This window comes from Cygnus olor, chromosome 1 (assembly GCF_009769625.2).
Source record: "Cygnus olor isolate bCygOlo1 chromosome 1, bCygOlo1.pri.v2, whole genome shotgun sequence".
Lineage (NCBI taxonomy): Eukaryota > Metazoa > Chordata > Aves > Anseriformes > Anatidae > Cygnus > Cygnus olor.
In genome coordinates this window covers 101,288,425-101,307,028 of record NC_049169.1, presented here as the reverse complement: position 1 = coordinate 101,307,028, position 18,604 = coordinate 101,288,425, and the positions used below count along the sequence as shown (strand labels likewise).

The following is an 18,604-nucleotide window of genomic DNA, read 5'->3' as shown; positions in this document are numbered from 1 at the left end:
AATGAAGAATTAAGATGTAATATTGGTGACAGAGGTGGGTGACAGCATGTGTCCATACCTGCTAATTCTGTTGCTCATTGCTTTCTTTCCTTTTTTTTTTTTTTTTTTTTCTGTTTCTCTGTCTCTTCCACCAGTAGCAGCCATATTATTACACGGATGTCCTGACTGTGGGTTGTGCTGTGGGTGTTGGCTGCTGCTTTGGGACACCACTTGGAGGCAAGTGGCTGTTCTGTTTCCTTTTTCTCAGGTACCTAAATCCTCTCCTGCCTAGTCTTCTTCTCCTTTCCTGCACCCTATTTTTGATCTTTCATATACTTTGAGCAAAACGGCTTGCCATTGATGTCACCAGTCTCTCCAGTTTCTCTGACACAGTCTTTTCTCCACGTTTTCAGCCTTCTGAAGGTCAAGAGGGAAAGATACTCTAGAACAGTAGTTTCCAAATTGACATGTGCACACCCCAGGGGGTGTGCTAGACAGTCCACTAGGTTATAGGGAGATAATACTGGAATGTCTATTTGTATTTATTTTCTATCTAAATAAATGAATTAAAATTAAAATTAAAATTAAAATTAAAATTAAAATTAAAAAAAAAAAAAACGTTGCTAATATTCAATATACATATTGACACTGGTGGCCTCACTTGATCCATATATCAGATGGCCACATCACATACAGCATGTGAGGTGTCCTGGGTGAAGAATGGTTGTTGCTTAATGCAGAGGGCTGACAGTAATGCCCTCATTTGTTCATTTGCATTCAGTGTACTGCAATGTATTTCAGTCTATGTGCGCATGATTGATGGATGTATGGATTACATTGTCTTAAGTTAACTAAAATAACCCTCACAAAATGAACAAGTGCCTTTAAAAGATTCCTGCAAAGAAACTGCAGATTGAAGACAATACCTATAATGTGACCATAGGCAAATTAGGAGAAAATGGCAGAGCCGGCACCTCCACCCCCAGAGTGGCCTCTTCATCTGTCACATTATGAGGTAAAAATGGTCACAATCTCATCAGGTCTGACAAGAAGCTGACCAAAATAAATAAATAAATAAATAATAAAGAAATAAAATTATCAAGAAAACTATTTGAAATATGAATTTAACTCTACCATTGTTAATGATGTATATTGTGCATTGAGATGTTAGCTATCAACAGCGTGAAGCTATCAGAATTAGCAAGACATTTAAAAACTAAGCATCCAGAATGTGAAGACAAACCTCTGCTGTTTTTTCAGCGATTTTTCAAGCTATGCATTACTTGCTCCAGTACTTCACAAAATCTTACTAAACTTAATGATAATTTTTAGTTTTTTGAGGTTTCTGACTTCATAGTGAAAGACAAAAAGCCACATCCCACTGGGGAAACACATGCCCTTCCTGCCAGAGTAAAAAACGGCTGGAATAATGCACAGAAAGCAATATCACAAGAAACTAAAACGCATTCCTTTGTCAGCAAACACTGTTGAAAGACACAGAAAACATTGCTGAAGATTTGAAGCAACAAGTATCAGAACAAATTATGGAGTGTGGGAGGCTTGCTATGCAGCTTGATAAAAGTACAGATGTTTCTAATGTGTCTCAGTTTACGGTATTTGCTAGATTCTGTTTCAACAGTGAAATACATGAAGAAAAGATCTACTAGAGAAGATATATTCTCAACAGTAAATGATTTCTTTCATAAAAGCAATATTTTATGGAATAAAAATACAGCAAAAACCTGTGCTTAAGTGGTAAATGGAATTGAAAAAATGAATATCATGATTTAGTAAGTGCAATGAAGGATGTACTTCTTCCCTTTCAATCTTCTTGCAGCATCTTTTTCAGCTCTGACAACCATTAAAACCAAGTACTGAAATAAACTGAACTTAGAACTAGACCTTTGAATCACTGTATCACAAAGAGATAAACCGGGAACAAAAAGCTTTTGTGAGAACAAAAAAGCTTTTGTGAGAACAAAAAGCTTTTTGTACCATTAATGAATGAAATAAATTTTTCTTAAAATATTCTCTATTTCATCATCTTATCCTTTTTTAATTTTTATTTTTGTGTATGCTTTATAATGTACCCAATATGTTAGTACAGTAGGACATGTTTATCATTTATAAATAAATATACGTATATTGAGGTACATACTCAAAAATATTTTACTGATAGGATACGTGATCAAAGAAGTTTGTATACCACAGCTTTAGAAGACTATTTAGAAGTCTCTCTTGTGCTTCTGACATTACACTTCTGATTTAACTTTTTAACTTTGCTCCCTTTCCAACTCTTTCTAGGGGTCCTTTTCAGCATTGAGGTCACTTCTACTTACTTTGCTGTGCGCAACTATTGGAGAGGTTTCTTTGCAGCTACCTTTAGTGCCTTCATTTTCCGAGTCCTTGCTGTTTGGAACAAGGATGCAGGTAAGCTAAAAATCATTCCTACTCTCTTTGTACAAACGTTGTTCTATAAATTTATTATTTTCCATCTTTCTCAAAGCCATAAACTTTTAGGATGTTTGAAACTTCTGCCATGACATATAATGTCTAGCAGTATAGAAGGAAAGAGAAAAAGAAGCATGTTATATCATCAAGATTATAACCCAACCTATTCCTGCGTGCTGGGTATATGACTGAAAAAATGACGGAATATGATTTCCCATCAAGTAAGAGAGTGTCTGAGGTGGGATTTTTTGCATCTGGTCAGCATAACATCAAGGCTGCAAACATAGAGGTATCTCATCACAGAGGAGGTAATACCTATTGCAGAGTATGTTGCTGTGCCCCACTGGAAACACCATGGTCTGCTTTAGTCATCTCTTGACTAGAAGCAAACAAAGCAAAAAGTAGTCTCAAAAATTGGGATGATAGAATGATTAGGAGGCTGCAAAACTGTTGGGGTCTGACTGAAGTTCCTGAGTACCGAAAGGTCAAATTGTACTTGCTTCAACTGTAGCTCTGGTAGAAAAAAATAAGTGTCTCAACTGAAAGGGATGAGTGCAATATTTGTGCAGACAGAAATAGCATAGAATAAGCTTGTTCAGAAAACCATTGCAGATACTGTGGGAATGAAGTTCCAGCTGATGTAGAAGACTGCTATCTCTTTGTAAACTTCTCATTTTAATAACATATATATCTCTTTTATTCTTACACTTCTATCTGTTTTTCTGGTATTAGCTTCATGTGGTCACTTCCCTTTCTTAAAACTTAATGACTTCACAGAGTTGGATTTTTTCTGTGCTAAAACATTTTTTGGCTTGAATACTCTACTGTCTTGAATATAGAGAGTGCCTATGTCTTTGTCTGTGAAATACTGCCTTGTGTTAAGGTGTATTCAACTATCAGATCTGTCAGAAGAACACCTCTCTCTGTTCTTTCCAGAGAAAGATATAAGAAATTTGAAGACAGATGACAGGAGATAATGCCCTATCCTTCACTTCATCTACTCTAACTCCCCTGCTGATCTCTTAAATCATTAGAAACCAGCTTAATCCTGGAGCATCTTACTTATTGTCCCTTCTTCAAAATCATCCAAGCAGCTTTAACACCAATATGAATGGCTCCTTATATTCTGCTTCAGTGGCTGACTGGGTTAAAAATTTCCATGATCAAATTGTCTATGGAAAATGATTCCTTTTCATAGTTCTGAATTTTCATTGTCTATATGGTCAGTATCTTCATCCTCATATTAGAGAATTAGAAACTTTTGTCTAGACCAGACATCTATTATTTTTATGGTCTTTCATCACGCGTGCTCTGACTTATCTTTCATGTCTTCTCTTTCTCATTTTCTTCTGAAAGTTACAAGCCCAGTCTTTTCAGTCATTGTTCATGCAACAATTTTTATTAGGGCCCTCTCTCATGTCTTCATAATCTCTAGTCTTGTCTGCTGTCAAAAGTTATGCACTTGGTAGGTAAACTGGTGACTTTGCACTAGTTTTCTGTGTGAATACTACTATGACTCAGAATGCCTTCGTGTGAGGTAGGCACATATAATATATATATGTATAACATATAAGTTGTGACCCATGCCTCTTTTCCTTTCACTGTGTGTTTACAACCTCCCCATGGGGTAGCAAGAGATAGCTATTGGAGCCTCCTTTGGCCTTCTCGTTTTCAAGCTGAATATACCTAGTTCCTGCAGTCTCTTCCTGTGCATTGTGTGCCCCATGTCCTGGACCATCTTGGGGCTCACCACTGGACTGTCTCCAGTTTTGAAACATTTCTTTTGTACCAGGTTTTCTAGACGTGGCCTCATCAGTGCCATATAAAAGGGAATACCTCAATTTTCTGGTTGTGCTTTTGCTGATGTGACACAATATGTTGTTAGCCTTCATTGACACGAGGACGCACATTGAACACTAGTTCCCACCAGGACCTACTGATCTTTTTGTGCAGAGCTCTTTTTGTTGACTAGGTTCCCAGACTGTACTGATGCACCTGCCATTCCAGATGCAGGACTAAATATTTGTCTTTGTTGCATTTGTGATCTTCCAACTGGTAAGCTCCTCCAGTTTGCTGAGGCCATTCTGAATGAACAGCTGCCCAGTCCTCCAGGTTATCAACCGTTCCCTTCTCTCCCTCCCCAGTTTGACGTGGTCAGCAAACTCACTGGTGAGTGAGTTCCACCCTATCATCCAGGAGACTCATGAAGATGTTAAACATAATCACATCCAATACTGATCTCTAAAGAAATCCATTCAACACCATAGAGCCCTAACAGGACAGTTTGCAGCCCATTACATGTCTATTGTGACATGTATCATTACACATCTAACAAGATAAACCTATTTTTTCCTCTCTCTGAGCTAGTTTCTGATCCATGATAATATTTTCCCTTTCACCATTCAATCATATGGCTCCAGAGCCTCTTAATAATCTAAATTAATAATCTTTATCTTAATAATAATGTAAATAAACACCATTCCTGTTAATCTTGCTAACCTACAGAGATCTGATTAAATCATTGCTCTAAGCCTGGTCTTGTTTGGGAAAAAAAAAAATATATATATATATATTACACTATATATATATATTATATATATATATTAATTACCATATTATGCTAGAATTTCACTGTTTGTTTTTTTGTTTGTTTGTTTGTTTGTTTGTTTGTTTTTCTCATTGTGCAAATAATTCCTTGATTCTGGACATGTTTTTATTTATATCCATACTCATTGAGCTTCATTTCCATTCTGCACTGGATGGCCATTTGAACTTCACCTATTAGCATATAGTTATTTACTGTTTCCACACTCATACCTCCAGGTAAAAGCAGGACAGCTTTCGACATCTGAGTCATTTTAGGAGTGAAACACAACCAGTGGAAGTGAGATGGAAAAAATGGAGCATAGTTGATCTTTTCCCTGGGATTCCTAAGACATTTATTCTTTTGGCACCAGGCAAAAATTGTGCATATAAGACTTTGGAGATGATATGAGTTTTGCTTCTAGAAGGCAATCACAATTGTCTGTGACACAGCTTCTCCAGATAAGTGAGCACTGCCTGCCTCTGCAAAGAGTTTTTAAATCAGTGAGTGCACTGAGAAGAGCTTTTACTGCCTAAAGAATGGTTGGTAGAAGAAAAGAAGAAATAGAAAGCCCTTTACAAATCTGGGGTTGTAGCTAAAAATATATGTACGTTCTCTGAAAACAAATCTATACTGTCAAGAGTGCTACAGTTGCAAGTATTTAAAAAGAGAGACTAACAAAATCAGAGCAGTCTGCATATCTGTAATATTGTATATAATGTCATGAAACCATACAAGGGCATGTATACAACTAGTTCCCATCTCTACTCCCAGCTTTCATGGTATTTAACTTCTCACCTCATTATTCCCTTTCCTGTTCTACCTCTTTCTTCTCACACAGTTACCATCACAGCCCTGTTCAGAACTAACTTTCGCATGGATTTCCCCTTCGATCTGCAAGAGCTGCCAGCATTTGCTGTAATAGGGTAAGTTCCCAGGAACTCTACAAAGGATTTCAAGTAAGCTCTGATAGGAATTCTTTTGCATAACAGAATAACTGCCCTTTCCGACATTTTGATTTTCACTGAAAAGACCTCTTCTTGCTGGGATTCTTCCTTCAGCAATGGTGCCCATGTAGCACAATAGGTAAAGAACATGTGGGTAATGGGTATTACCCACATGTCATTTCTTCCCCATGTATCTTTATCAAAAACTAAGTTCCATAGGAAATAAAATTAAAAAAAAAAATAAAATAAAAGAGGAAGTCTAATTTGGTCTAAGGTATAAATGTGTATAATGATGGGTATATATATTATGGGTATAAATTTACTGAATGGCCCCCTAGCCATTTTGAGGGCATGGCCAAATGACCTGATCCAGGTATCGCCTTTTCACTTGTCAGCTGTTATCTTTTTCATCTTGAGCTTACGGGTCCAGATCTTGATGAGATGAAGTCTATTTGTGAAGAAACGAAACAGCAACTTAGGTTTCTGCAATCTCCAAGCAGAAATGCTATGAGAGCCTGTGTTGGAGATTAAGAGGAATTGCTTGAAATGTCAAGAATAATTTGCATCTCTATTTTCTACCTTTTGGGAACAGCTCTGCCAAGGTCAAGACTTACTTAGTTTAGAAACCAAGGTCTAGACTTCTTTAGTTTTGATATCTAGAAAGTTATATTTAGTTTGTTAAGACCTGCTCAGTGAGTACATGCCAATGGAATGCTCCAAAAGCATACAGGGAAAAAAGAGAAAAAAAAACTCAGAGAATCTAGGGGGGAATGGGACAAAACATTTAACCAGGGAGTTTCCTATCTACAAGATCAGAAAGGTTATCCTTTCCAAGAGAAGTTGGTACACTTGATATGCTGACAAAGATAGCTTAACTGTAATTGGATCCAGTGATAACAGATAAATTGTTAAGATCAGTCATTCAGTTTTTGGTGGTGGTGGTGGTGGTGGTGGTTTGGTTTGGTTTGGTTTGGTTTGGTGTGTTTGTTTATTTATTTGTTTGTTTGTTTTTGGTGGTGGTTTGTTTGTTTGTTTTTTGCAGTACTGCACACAGGCTATGAAAGGTGTATGAGATGGTTGTGAAATGCTTTCAAATGTCTGGGTGTCCAATGTGCTATTAAAAACAAAAAGAGAGAGAGAGAGAGACTTGTACAGTCTTGGATGAAGTCCTGATGCCAACTTGGAATGTTCCAAATTCTCTTAACATTCATTCTCAAAGTTGAGCTCTCTTTCTGTTCAACATACTTCTTCACTTTCAAGTAGCACAAAAAATGAGCCAGACTAAGCACTATAAAAAGGTAGATCTTGTTCTTCTGTGTCAGCAAATGTTGATAAGTTGCAAAATGCATGCAGAAGGAGCACCTCTATTTTATTGACAAATTGATAGCCAGGAATGGAGTAATGTACTTTTTAAAATAAAGTATTACAAAGAAACTCAATTCACTCTGCAGTTGCAGAAGGCATATTTTAACAGTAGTGCTAGATAAGTGCAGGCTTGAAATATTTGAGAAGCTCATTGAACATATGTTTTCCTGTGAGCAGTTTTATATTTAGTTTTAGCTTGTTCCTATGCAATTTCAAGTAATCAAGCAGGAATTTTTCAAAAAAAAATTTATATAAGCTAAAATCGTCTTTGAATGAGATTTAGTAAAAAAACTGTAGGACATATAACAATGAAAAATTCCATTCATTTTAAAAATGAATAGAATGAATATGTTACTTGTTTATCCACAGTATTCTGTGGCTTAATTATTTGCCACATAAAATAACACTTTCTCTTACCAAATTTAAATGCACTCTTTTTTTTTTTTTTTTTAACTTCACCTTTGAGTATTATGCCCTATTTACCCAGGCCTAATTAAGGTAGAGTATAGGAATCATAGAATGCTATATGTTTTTGGCTCTATTAGGATCAGGAACGTAGGCCTAAGGAATTAGGATCATAGGCACAAGAATCATATGATCACTGAATCATAGAACATCCCAGCTTGGAAGGGAGCCCTCGAAGGGATCATCTGGTCCAACCTTCTGTGTGAAAAGGGAGCCTAGGTGGGATTATTTAACACCCTGTCCACTTGCACCTTGAAAACCTTCACTGACAGAGATTCTACCATGTCCCTGGGGAGCCTGTTCCAGTGACTGATCTCACTGTAAAAAAAAATCTTTCATATATCAAGATGAAGTCTATCTCACTGCAGCTTGTACTCATTGTCCCTTGTCTTCTCCATGGGTCTCCTGGTGAAGAGAGAACCTCTGTCCTCTTTGTAACCAAACCTTAAATACTGAAATACAGTGATGAGATTCCACCACAGCCTTCTCTTCTCCAGGATGTAAAGACCTAACTCCTTGAGTCTTTTCTCATAAGGCAGGCTCTCCAGCCCTTTGATCGCCTTCATTAATGATCTCGATGATGGGGTAGAGTGGACCCGCAGTAAATTCATGGATGACACAAAAACTGGGGGGAGTGGATGATTCACCCAAGGGCCACGCAGCCACCCAGAGGGATCTCAACAGGCTGGAGAGGTGGACTGGTAATAATTTCATGAAGTTCAATGAGGAAAAGTGCAGAGTGCATTACTCATCCAGATCATTGATAAAGATATTGAAGAGAACTGGCCCCAGTACTGAGCCCTGAGGTCACCACTAGTGACCATCATCCACCTGGATTTATGTCCATTCACCAAGACTCTCTGGGCCCAGTCACTCTGCCAGTTTTTAATCCAATGAATCAAATACATGTCCAAGCCTTGAGCAGCCAGCTTCTTCAGGAGAATGCTGTGTGAAATGGTGTCAAAAGCCTTACTGAAGTCTAGGTAGAGCACATCTACAGCCAATATACCTAAAGTAAGATCAGCCTTAGTAACAGTCCCTCTAATCCTAATCCAAAGATTTCAATAGAACTTTTCATGGTCTCCATAGCTTACCTCCATACACTCAAACATCTTTCACATAAAGTGCAACTTCGCCTCTTCTTCCCATCCTGTCTTTCCAAAGGACAGTGGCTATGCATAGTGGTCTTCCAGTCAAGTGAGTTTTCCCACCAAGTTTGTGTGATTCCTATATCATAAATCTCAGACTCAACATAGAACTCCAGTTCCTCCTGTTTGTTGCCCAAAATACATGCATTGGTATACGTGCTCTTGAGATGGTTGAGCTTAAGTTTCTTGCCTATGGAGAGAATTGGTGTGCTCAATACTCGTAGTGGCACTCATCTGCCCTGTTGCTTCTAAATATGCATGTCATGGCTTTGGACACCACCTCACCCCCATCCCCACCCCCACCCCCAGTGTGCGACTTCTTATATTTGATGTAGATGTATAATTTGCTGAATCAGTCAAACTCCCTTTCTTTTTTACTATTTCCTGTTCCAACCTGATGTTTAAGTTCTGACAATACATGTCTTCGATGAGCTGCTCTTCTCCAGACCCCACTAAAATCTGTCAGTCTTTCTTTGTAGATCCTAATACCATTCCTGTCATCCAAGTATTTGAACAGTTAAAATTAGAGACAGCCACAGAAATACAAGTACTAATTAGTTCTTTGTACATTCATTCTCACCTGAACTACTAACAAACCCTGTATTCAACAAATTGTAGCTGAGGTAAAAACATTATCACACTATATTGCCTACAGAGTCATGGTTCATTCATTGTTCTTCACTGATACAGCTGTGTGTATGTATTCATGTGCATCTAAGTACATGTGCATCTGTACAAGGCATCTTTGGAAGCCTTTCTAGGCCAGGGCATAGAAAAGGAAGGGAACAGCTAGAAATAAGTAGCAACCTTGCCATGTCTTGGAATTGGACATCATATCCTGACATGAGATTTCTCCATCTAAGAGAAAATTCAAGAGAAAAAATCTCAGCATGTGACAAAGAAATCCAAAACCACCTTTCCCCTTTCATCAGGGAGTCAGTCTTCAAGTGAGTTACTGCAGGTTATGAAGTTAAAAGATGTCATAATAGATGAAGATGAAAAATATTTAAACTCAGTTTTTGGTTGGTTGTTTACGTGTTTTCTGTTGTTTGGTATGATTTTGTTTCATTTCTTCCACTTTAGGATATGTTCTGGATTCCTTGGAGCATTTTTTGTTTATCTTAATCGTCAAGTGGTCCTATGCATCCGGCGTCATACAGCTCTAAGCCAGTTTCTCACCAAATAGTGAGTGCCTTTGAAGATGCTCTCTTTTAGAGACCAGATTTGGATACCCTACTGATGTAGGATAGTAATAAATACTTTCTGGAAGCTAGTAGGACTATTTCAAATGTAAGATAGTAAAACTAAGAGAAACTGAATTTATATCACAGTAAGATATCTGCAAATATCAAAAGAAGATATTCTGATCTGGATTTTCTTCTAGATCAGCCCCAATAATTTCAAAGAGCATCTTGATTGAAAAGGGATTCTGTAATATTTATTAAGATGACAAAGGAAACTACTGATTGGACAGGAAATGTCCAATCAATCAGAAAATCAATGGTCGTGTTTCTTAAGAGGCACTGTTTTTTGTGTTGTTTTTTTTTTAATCTTTTTTTAAAAAGAAAGAATTAACGTTTATATTTTAAGAAACTTAAAACAACTGAAATATAACTGCATCTTTAAAATCTGAAATACTTTTAAAATCAAAATGTAGACAAATAAGTAAAGAATGTACTACAGTATTGCAATCACTGCATACTTAATAAACGGAAGGAGAAACTGATAGCAACTGAAAGGTGTGAATTGCAGTATGGAAGATAAATGCAAAATGAAATAAAGCACTTAGCAGCAAAGGCCTTACAGAGACTTCCCAAAAAGTGTGTTGGTCAGGAATTCAAAGGAAAGTAAAGCAGTATTTTCCCATAAGAATTAATACAACAAAGGATGCATGCCAAAATGTATGGGGGGAAGGGGAAACACACTAGGACAGGATATATTGCATGAGGGATGAAAAGGCAAAACTGAATCAGGACGCAACTGGAGAAAAGGCTGGCTTTTGATAATGGGTCACCACACAGTTGTAAAAACACATCACCACTGTACATTCAACACTATGCATTTTGTACATCCCTCCCTTGTTCCCCTTAACAATAATCCTGATGGGAAAAATGGCTTTGCTGTCAGTTGAACTCTCTATGAATGATGATGATCAGTGGAGCAGGGCATTAAATTGTCAGTTACACAATTCCAAAGTAATGGATACAGATGCGACAGAGAGTTTTCATGGGAATAGCATTTATAATCCTGAAGTGATACTGCTACAAGAAAAAAAAGTGAGGTTATATTTTAACAGACTTTTCTTTCTTCCCAGCCGCCTCATATACCCTGGGGTTATATCCTTCCTTATAGCAACTGTGACCTTTCCTCCAGGGTTTGGACAGTTCATGGCAGGAGAGGTGAGAGTGGGAAGTATATTTTCAATTCTGTGTACTTCTGTAGAGCAGCCTTCCCTTCCCCTATGCCCCAATAACCTTACATCCTGGAAAGGGGAAGAAAAACTTAGGAGAACTTTGGACTGAAGAGGGACTGTACTCTGAGACTTGTGATCTCTGCTATCCCCTTCATATAAAACTTGGAAAAGGTCCACTTTTCTAAGCAAGCAAGTTAGAAAGATGTTACCCCACGTGCAGAATTAGTTATCCTTTCACCAGTTCCAGTAAAGTCACTCTTCTCTTCCTGAAGATTAAAAATGTGAATTAAGTCTCATAATCATGAATTACTGAAGTAAACATCTCAATTTTCTTGGAACAGAGGTAGAATATTTATTCTGTATAATCTCACAGTTTATCCCTGTTTTTTTTGCTCTGTAGTTGATGCCACGGGAAGCCATCAGCTCTCTCTTTGATAACTATACCTGGGCAAAACACACAGGAGACCCCCAGATCCTAGGTAAATCTGCTGCCTGGATCCACCCCAAAGTCAGTGTCTTCATCATCATCCTGCTATTCTTTCTCATGAAGGTAAGGAAATCTAGCTCACTAAGCCTTTTCCAGTCAGAGTGAATGTTCCTGGTACTTTGTAAAATGATGTTATCTGACAATGGGGAGCTGCTTGGCATTGAATGAAACACTATGACTGAAATGGAGTCTTACATTTTTGATGTGATGTTTGCCCACCACGAGTGCAAAATTAACAATGTTATTAGGGAATAATTTCCTGGCCTTAATACACGTACCTCCTGGACTGCTCCCCAGTTTATCGTCCTCAAGTATCCTGCTGAATGAGTTTCAGGAGCCACTGTGTAGTGGCTGGCAATAAAAGACTACATCGAGACAAGTCTCACAAGATCTGGTAAAACAAGTAATGGAGTAAAAAAACTCTCAGATAATTTATATTTGGCCTAAATAAAGTGTGGTACTGTCTATTTGATACTCCTGACTACAGACAGGAGACAAAAATTATCTATATGTGCATGAGGCTCAAGGATTTGTTAGTAGTACTCTAGCATAGTGGAGAAATGTAGCTGAGACCAGCTTTGCTCAATTCCAGGAAAGCAGCAACAGATTCAATGTTCTGACCTAACATTGCCCATAGAAATTGCATCTGCTCAGCCTCTGAAAGGATTAACTGTGTAACTGATACATCACAGAGCAAGAGAAGAGATTTGAAAGAAGCAGTCATTATATTCCAAAATCCAAGTGCCAAGAAAGAGGTTTTCCAGGCCAGTGTGTGTGTGTGTGTATAAAAAATATCATAGAAATGCTGATTTTTCTTAAGAACAAAAAGAGCTGAGGCCACCTTGAAATATCAGTTGAATATTTCAATAGATCAGAAATGGGCATTAATGTTTGACAAAGCTGATTCCATCTAAAGTAAAACACTGTATCAAATTTCTGACAGGCAGCTGAGGGTTCTGCTTCTGTCGTAATTCTGATTATGGTGTACCAAACAGATAAGGTCTCATTTACTTGAATAAAAGGAGGATGGACTACATGGTATATCTATCCTGAGTCCCATTCAGGCTGTTGCCTCCAGAAGAAGACTATATGTGCTGGTCTAAGTCAGCATTTGAATCAGCCTCAGCACTAACTGTCAGCCAAGAAGGCAAACCACATTTTAGGGTGCATTTGACACAGCATGGCTGGCCAGTCAAAAGAAGTGATCGATATTTAGCATTGGTGTGGCCTCACCTTGAATATTGTGTACAGTACTGGGCTCCACAACGTAAAAATGATATTAAGATACTTGAATACATGCAGAGGAGGGCAACCAACTGGTAAAAGGGCTGGATGTCATGTCCTATGCTGAGGACACTTTGTCTAGTTTGGAGAAAAGGAGGATAAGAGGTGACCTCATTGCTCTGTGCAACTTCCTGAGGAGGGGAAATAGAGGGGGAAGATGTTGGTCTCTTCTCAACAGATGATAGAATGTAAGGAAACCACACAAAGCTGCGCCGGGGAGGTTTGGACTGGATATTAGGAAAAATTACCTTACCATTAGGGTGTTCAAACACTGGAACAGGCTTCCTAGTGAGGTATTTGATACCCCATGCCTGTCAGAGTTTAAGAGGCATCTGGATAATGCTTTTAACGTGTTTTAAATTTTGGTTAGTCCTGAGACTATTCAGGCAGTTGGACTTGATTTTATAGGGCCCTTCCAAATAAATTATTCTATTCTATCAAGACAGATTTTCATTGTTTTGCCCAACATAGTGAGAGGACAAGAGGCAACAGCACAAGCTATAAAAAGGGAAACATGGCAGGTGGACTTCAGGAAAAAAATCTCCCTTTAGTGTGAGTCAGGAGTGACACAACTGCTCAGAAAAGCTGGGGAATCTCCATCCTTCAAAATGTTCAGAATTCAATTGGACAAGGTCCTGAGAAAACTAATCTAACTTAGGAATTAGCCCTTCTGGAAGCAGGGAGTTGAATGAGAGACCTCTAGAGTTCCCTCACGGTGAAAATTTTCTGAGTCTATGAAATTTTGAAAACCTTGTTCTATAAAATAAAAATAAAATGTATTTATTTATTATAAAACATCAAAACAAAAAAAAAAAAAACAAGCAGTAGGAAATCTCACCTTCAGAGGTCCATGGCAAAGGAATTCTCATGTTCATTCTCTTGGTGATTTGGCTTCCCTGTCACCATAGCAGTCACCCAGAGGTCTTTTACATCAGTTTTGGTGTGTTGCCAGAGTTCTTCCAGCTCCCCTTCACACCCCACAGACCCTTTACCCTTCACTTCCTGGCTGAACTGCCACATCCCCCAGAATTCATCTCATTATGGATTCACCAGCTTGGCAGTAGAGTGGGGTTGCTGGAAATGCTATCGCTGCTCACTAACAACTGCATCCTCTACCTCTGTTCTAGTTCTGGATGTCTGTCATTGCTACTACAATGCCAATCCCCTGTGGAGGCTTCATGCCTGTTTTTGTTCTGGGTGAGTTTGAATTTTGTGTTGTAGTGTATAGGTCTGACAGGTGGAAAGGATGAGAGAGATAGTGCATAGGTACCTGGCAGGCTTCTTCTAGAGGACGAGGAGTCTGCTTATCACTGCCTATGACAAGCTCAGTTAGTAGTTCATATACCAGTCTCTGAGCCTCTGCTGAGGGGGGTCCTTTCCCATGCCCTCAAATGCAAATGCTGAGGAGGACTTTCTTGTCCTTTTACATAAGGGAAACCAAGCTGTGGGAAGGCATGCTATATCATGGCCTTCTCATTTCTCTGCCTTTCTACCTACAAAGAAACTTTCATACTACAATTAGTAATAGCTGTTCCTTTTGCTCCTGAAGCCCAGTGAGAAGAAACAATCTCAAAATTAGTACCTGCAATACCACTTAATCCTTTTTCTCTTTCTTCTGACTGGAGTATGGTGACATGGTGACGTATGGGGGTTTATTGTTTTTTAACTGTTTTTAATTCCAAGACAAAAAAAAAAAAGACTGAGAAACACAAACTCATGACATTCAGCATTAATATTCACAGCTATTAAATGAAATGAACTATGTTAACAGCCTCTGGGTTCTTGAAGGCAACAACTGAACCTGTCAGTAGCATGCCCTTGCAGTAATGAAGGCTAACAACAAGCAAGACTTTAGTAGGAAAAGTCCAGAGAGCAAGACAAAGAAAATGGTTATTTCCCAGCAATCAGTATTTTTGGGACAATTCTGGAATACTATGTTATTTTGTGTCCACTTATGCAGGAAATTTTGACAAAGTGCAGTGAGTCTAGTGTAGGGCCACTGAGATTGCTGAGGAGCTGGAGCACAAAATGAAGAACAGCGTGAAGAAATTGTGATTATTCAACTTGTAGAAGAGAAGGCCAAGATGAAATCTGACTCTAGGCTTCACCATCTAATTCACCATCTAATGCAGCAACGTATACAGAGGATAGAAAGACTCTTCTCAGAGGCACATAGTAAACAGGAGGTAAAAGGCACAAGTAACAAGGGAAATTCTAAGAGACATAGGGGAAAAAAAATGTTTCCCTGGTTAAGGTTTCCAGAAAGAGGTTGGGGAATCACCATCCCTAGAGACTTTTAAAGCTGGTCTGGCCAAGGTCCTGGGTGACCTGTTCTCACTTTTAAATTAGCCCTGTTTTGAGCAGGGGTCAGATCAAAGACCTCCAGAGGTCCCTTCCCACCTAAACCTTTCTGTAAGCCTTTTATTTTAGTGTTTAGACATTTATAGAATGAGTACATGAAGGTCCCCAACTGTGATCTTAACTGACATGACACAAAGTACTCTGCCTTTTAAAAAAATTTTCCTCCTGTCTGGGAATCACAAATACCTTCACACTTGGTGTGTCCAAGGAAGAATGAGGGTTCAACTGTATTTACTTATCTTAGCACTTTTTTTTCCCCTTGGAGTTTAACTTCCATATTTTGTAACGGAGAGCTACTCTTTAATCCCTAGTGTCATTTTAATGTAAGTTTTGATTTTGTTTCTGTTAGAAAGTACTCCAGTGCTTGCCCAGCATATCTGCACAGCACAGACTGGGTGCTCCTTATATGTTAATTCCATAATTGCTGGTGATATTTTCCAGGTGCTGCATTTGGACGTCTTATTGGGGAAATCATGGCATCACTCTTTCCTGATGGGATCCTCTTTGATGGCATTGTTTACAAAATCTTACCTGGAGGGTATGCTGTCATTGGTGAGTCTTTATGTCTTTCTCTTTCTTCACCTGGTCCCATCTCCATATCTTTTCTGGCTGACTTGATATTCTGTTTCTATATGACAGTCTTTCCTCTTCTCTCCCAATTCCTTGTCTACCCTACCTGGGAAAGGTGCAGCAGCTCTGACAGGAGCAGTCAGCCACACTGTCTCCACTGCTGTGATCTGCTTTGAGCTGACAGGTCAAATTTCTCACATCCTGCCCATGATGGTAGCTGTCATTCTTGCCAACATGGTGGCCCAGAGTCTGCAACCCAGCCTCTATGACAGCATCATCCAGGTGAAGAAGTTGCCTTACCTGCCAGACCTGGGCTGGAATCATATAAGGTATAGTAGAAAAACTGAAGTGGGTGTAGGGAGTGGTGAAGAAGTAAAACATAACAGTGAGATCATGGCAGAAGAAAAGGTCATGAAAAGGAGGCAGAGAGACTGAGCTACAAAGAAAATAAAAAAGCAGAATAGGCCTGGGGTGAGGAAAAAAAAAAAAAAGAGGTGTAGTAAAAGTAAGGTTCATACACAAAAATGGAGAAAAAGTTCTTTTTTCACAGAAAGCACAGGTTTAAATCATCTGCAATATTACTGAATTTCTGTAAATATTACCAAATTGCTTCAGTTTGGAAGTTTTGGTGTTTGGGATTTTTTTCTCCGAAAATTTTTGAAGTATTTTATTTAGATAGTTTGCTTAAAACAAAGTTCAGTTATTCATATACATGTTTCTCTATATAGCATATATAATATACATAGGTATGTATATATAAAACATATATATGTATGTGCATAGAAAGGCATGTAATTTTTTCATGGGGAGTAATGGAGTGAAATACAACTGTAATGAAAATCTAGTTAATCTGTGTTGATCCTGTTGCAAAGACCTCCTTGGTTACTCTTACAGAAGATTATTTAGCAACTGTATAGAGAACACTTTTTAAAGAAGTGATCATTTTATGTGTTTCTTTGAGGAATTTATCTGCTAGACATTTTTAATATGCTAACTCTAAACTTTGTTGTCCATAAATTCACAGCAAATACAATGTCTTTGTTGAAGATATTATGGTTCAAGATGTGAAGTTCGTCTCCTCCAACTGTAAATATCGAGACTTGCAAACTCTGCTCCAAAGCACCACTGTTAAGACTTTGCCTTTGGTGGACTCACCAGGTCAGCAAAGTGGAGAAACTAGTCCTTCCTGAACACTGTCTCAACTCAGAATCAAAGAAACTAGCTCTCAAATTATACACTTTGAAGAAGATAGTGTGACCTACTACATAAAAAAAAAATAATAATAATCCTAAATATCTTCCACTATGTATCATGTATGACAGAAGGTTGTTTCAGCTTTGTCAGCAAGGGAGGCTGGAGTGTGGGGAGAGAAGAAGATATAGCAGGTAAAAGAGGTGTGGGGGGACTTTGACAACGGGGAGGGATCATGTATAAGTAAAGAGCCTGATGTGGTGCTGAGAGGTGGCACAGCTTGATGGTTAGCTTCCCAGAGCCTCACAGCATATTAGCAGCAATTAACAGGGCTGGTCAGTGCCTCCTTTATAGCTCATGATAGTGCTAGTCAGAGCACTTTGAAGAGATTGGAAGGAGGAAGGGGCAGCATGTAGCATGAGACATTCAAAACCTTGAGGGGGTTTAACTGTTTCTCTATTCTGTTATGCAGAGACCATGATCCTACTGGGGTCTGTGGAGCGCTCTGAACTGCAGGCACTCCTCCAGAGACATATCAGCCCAGAACGGCGACGGTGCCTCAACAGAGAAATGCAGCAGAAGCTAGCTGAGGCACCTTACAATGGACACAGTAAGGGATCAGGGGCAACCCCGCCAAAGCTGAAGCATGAGTCTTTTGCTTATGTTGATGAGGATGAGGATACAGATGAGAAGGCAGAGGTGAGGGGGAAGAGAAGAGACTTCATAAAGACTGCTTAAGCAGCAGCAAGACATTTGGAGAGGCTGAGAAAGAAATGACACAGGGTGGATCTAATTTTCTCTCCTTTCAATAACAGCTGCCCCTGCCACCAACTCCCACTTCTAGTTACCCAGAGGAGCCCAACGGCCCAACAAGTCCTGTTAAACAAACACACGAAATTTTGGAGCCACAGCAACCCCCAGGTATGGTAACTTCTGGCATGCCCCAGCCATATCTTAGCTAGATTATGGAAACCTTAAAGCTTGCTGTGTGTATGTGTCTGTGCAATGTGCTGGCTTCCCAGACACTGAGAGAAGGAATTGGTCTGTCAGCTTTCTCTGTTTTTCCTATATTAAAGGCACTTTGTAAATGCACCTCACCGTCGGTGTAACATACCTGAAATTATCTTCTGTTTGTGATCCCCCAGAGAGCATGGCAAAAGTAGGTCCACTCAGGCTGCTCTCTCTCTGTCAGTATTCCCAACTCCATCATTTGCAATAACATCTCCTTTGACTTTTTCTGAAGGTTCTGCATGGAAGGGTCCCATCTCTTCACCCTGTGAATTAATCTTCCTGGGAAAAGAAGCCTGAGAGCTAAACAGCTGTATTTATTTTTGGAGTTGCTCAACCATCTCCAAAACT

At 38.9% G+C, this 18,604-nt stretch overlaps 1 protein-coding gene across 1 annotated transcript in view; it reads left to right on the top strand.

The window, feature by feature from the left end:
- CLCN1 (chloride voltage-gated channel 1) overlaps positions 1-18,604 on the top strand; it is a 45,066-nt gene that overhangs the window by 16,399 nt on the left and 10,063 nt on the right. Inside the window, 12 exon segments of the mRNA XM_040563440.1 lie at positions 138-216; positions 2,284-2,409; positions 5,856-5,940; positions 10,023-10,124; positions 11,254-11,338; positions 11,753-11,902; positions 14,251-14,320; positions 15,926-16,036; positions 16,170-16,383; positions 17,079-17,212; positions 17,718-17,944; positions 18,061-18,166. Coding sequence (XP_040419374.1) covers positions 138-216; positions 2,284-2,409; positions 5,856-5,940; positions 10,023-10,124; positions 11,254-11,338; positions 11,753-11,902; positions 14,251-14,320; positions 15,926-16,036; positions 16,170-16,383; positions 17,079-17,212; positions 17,718-17,944; positions 18,061-18,166 — 1,489 coding nt within the window.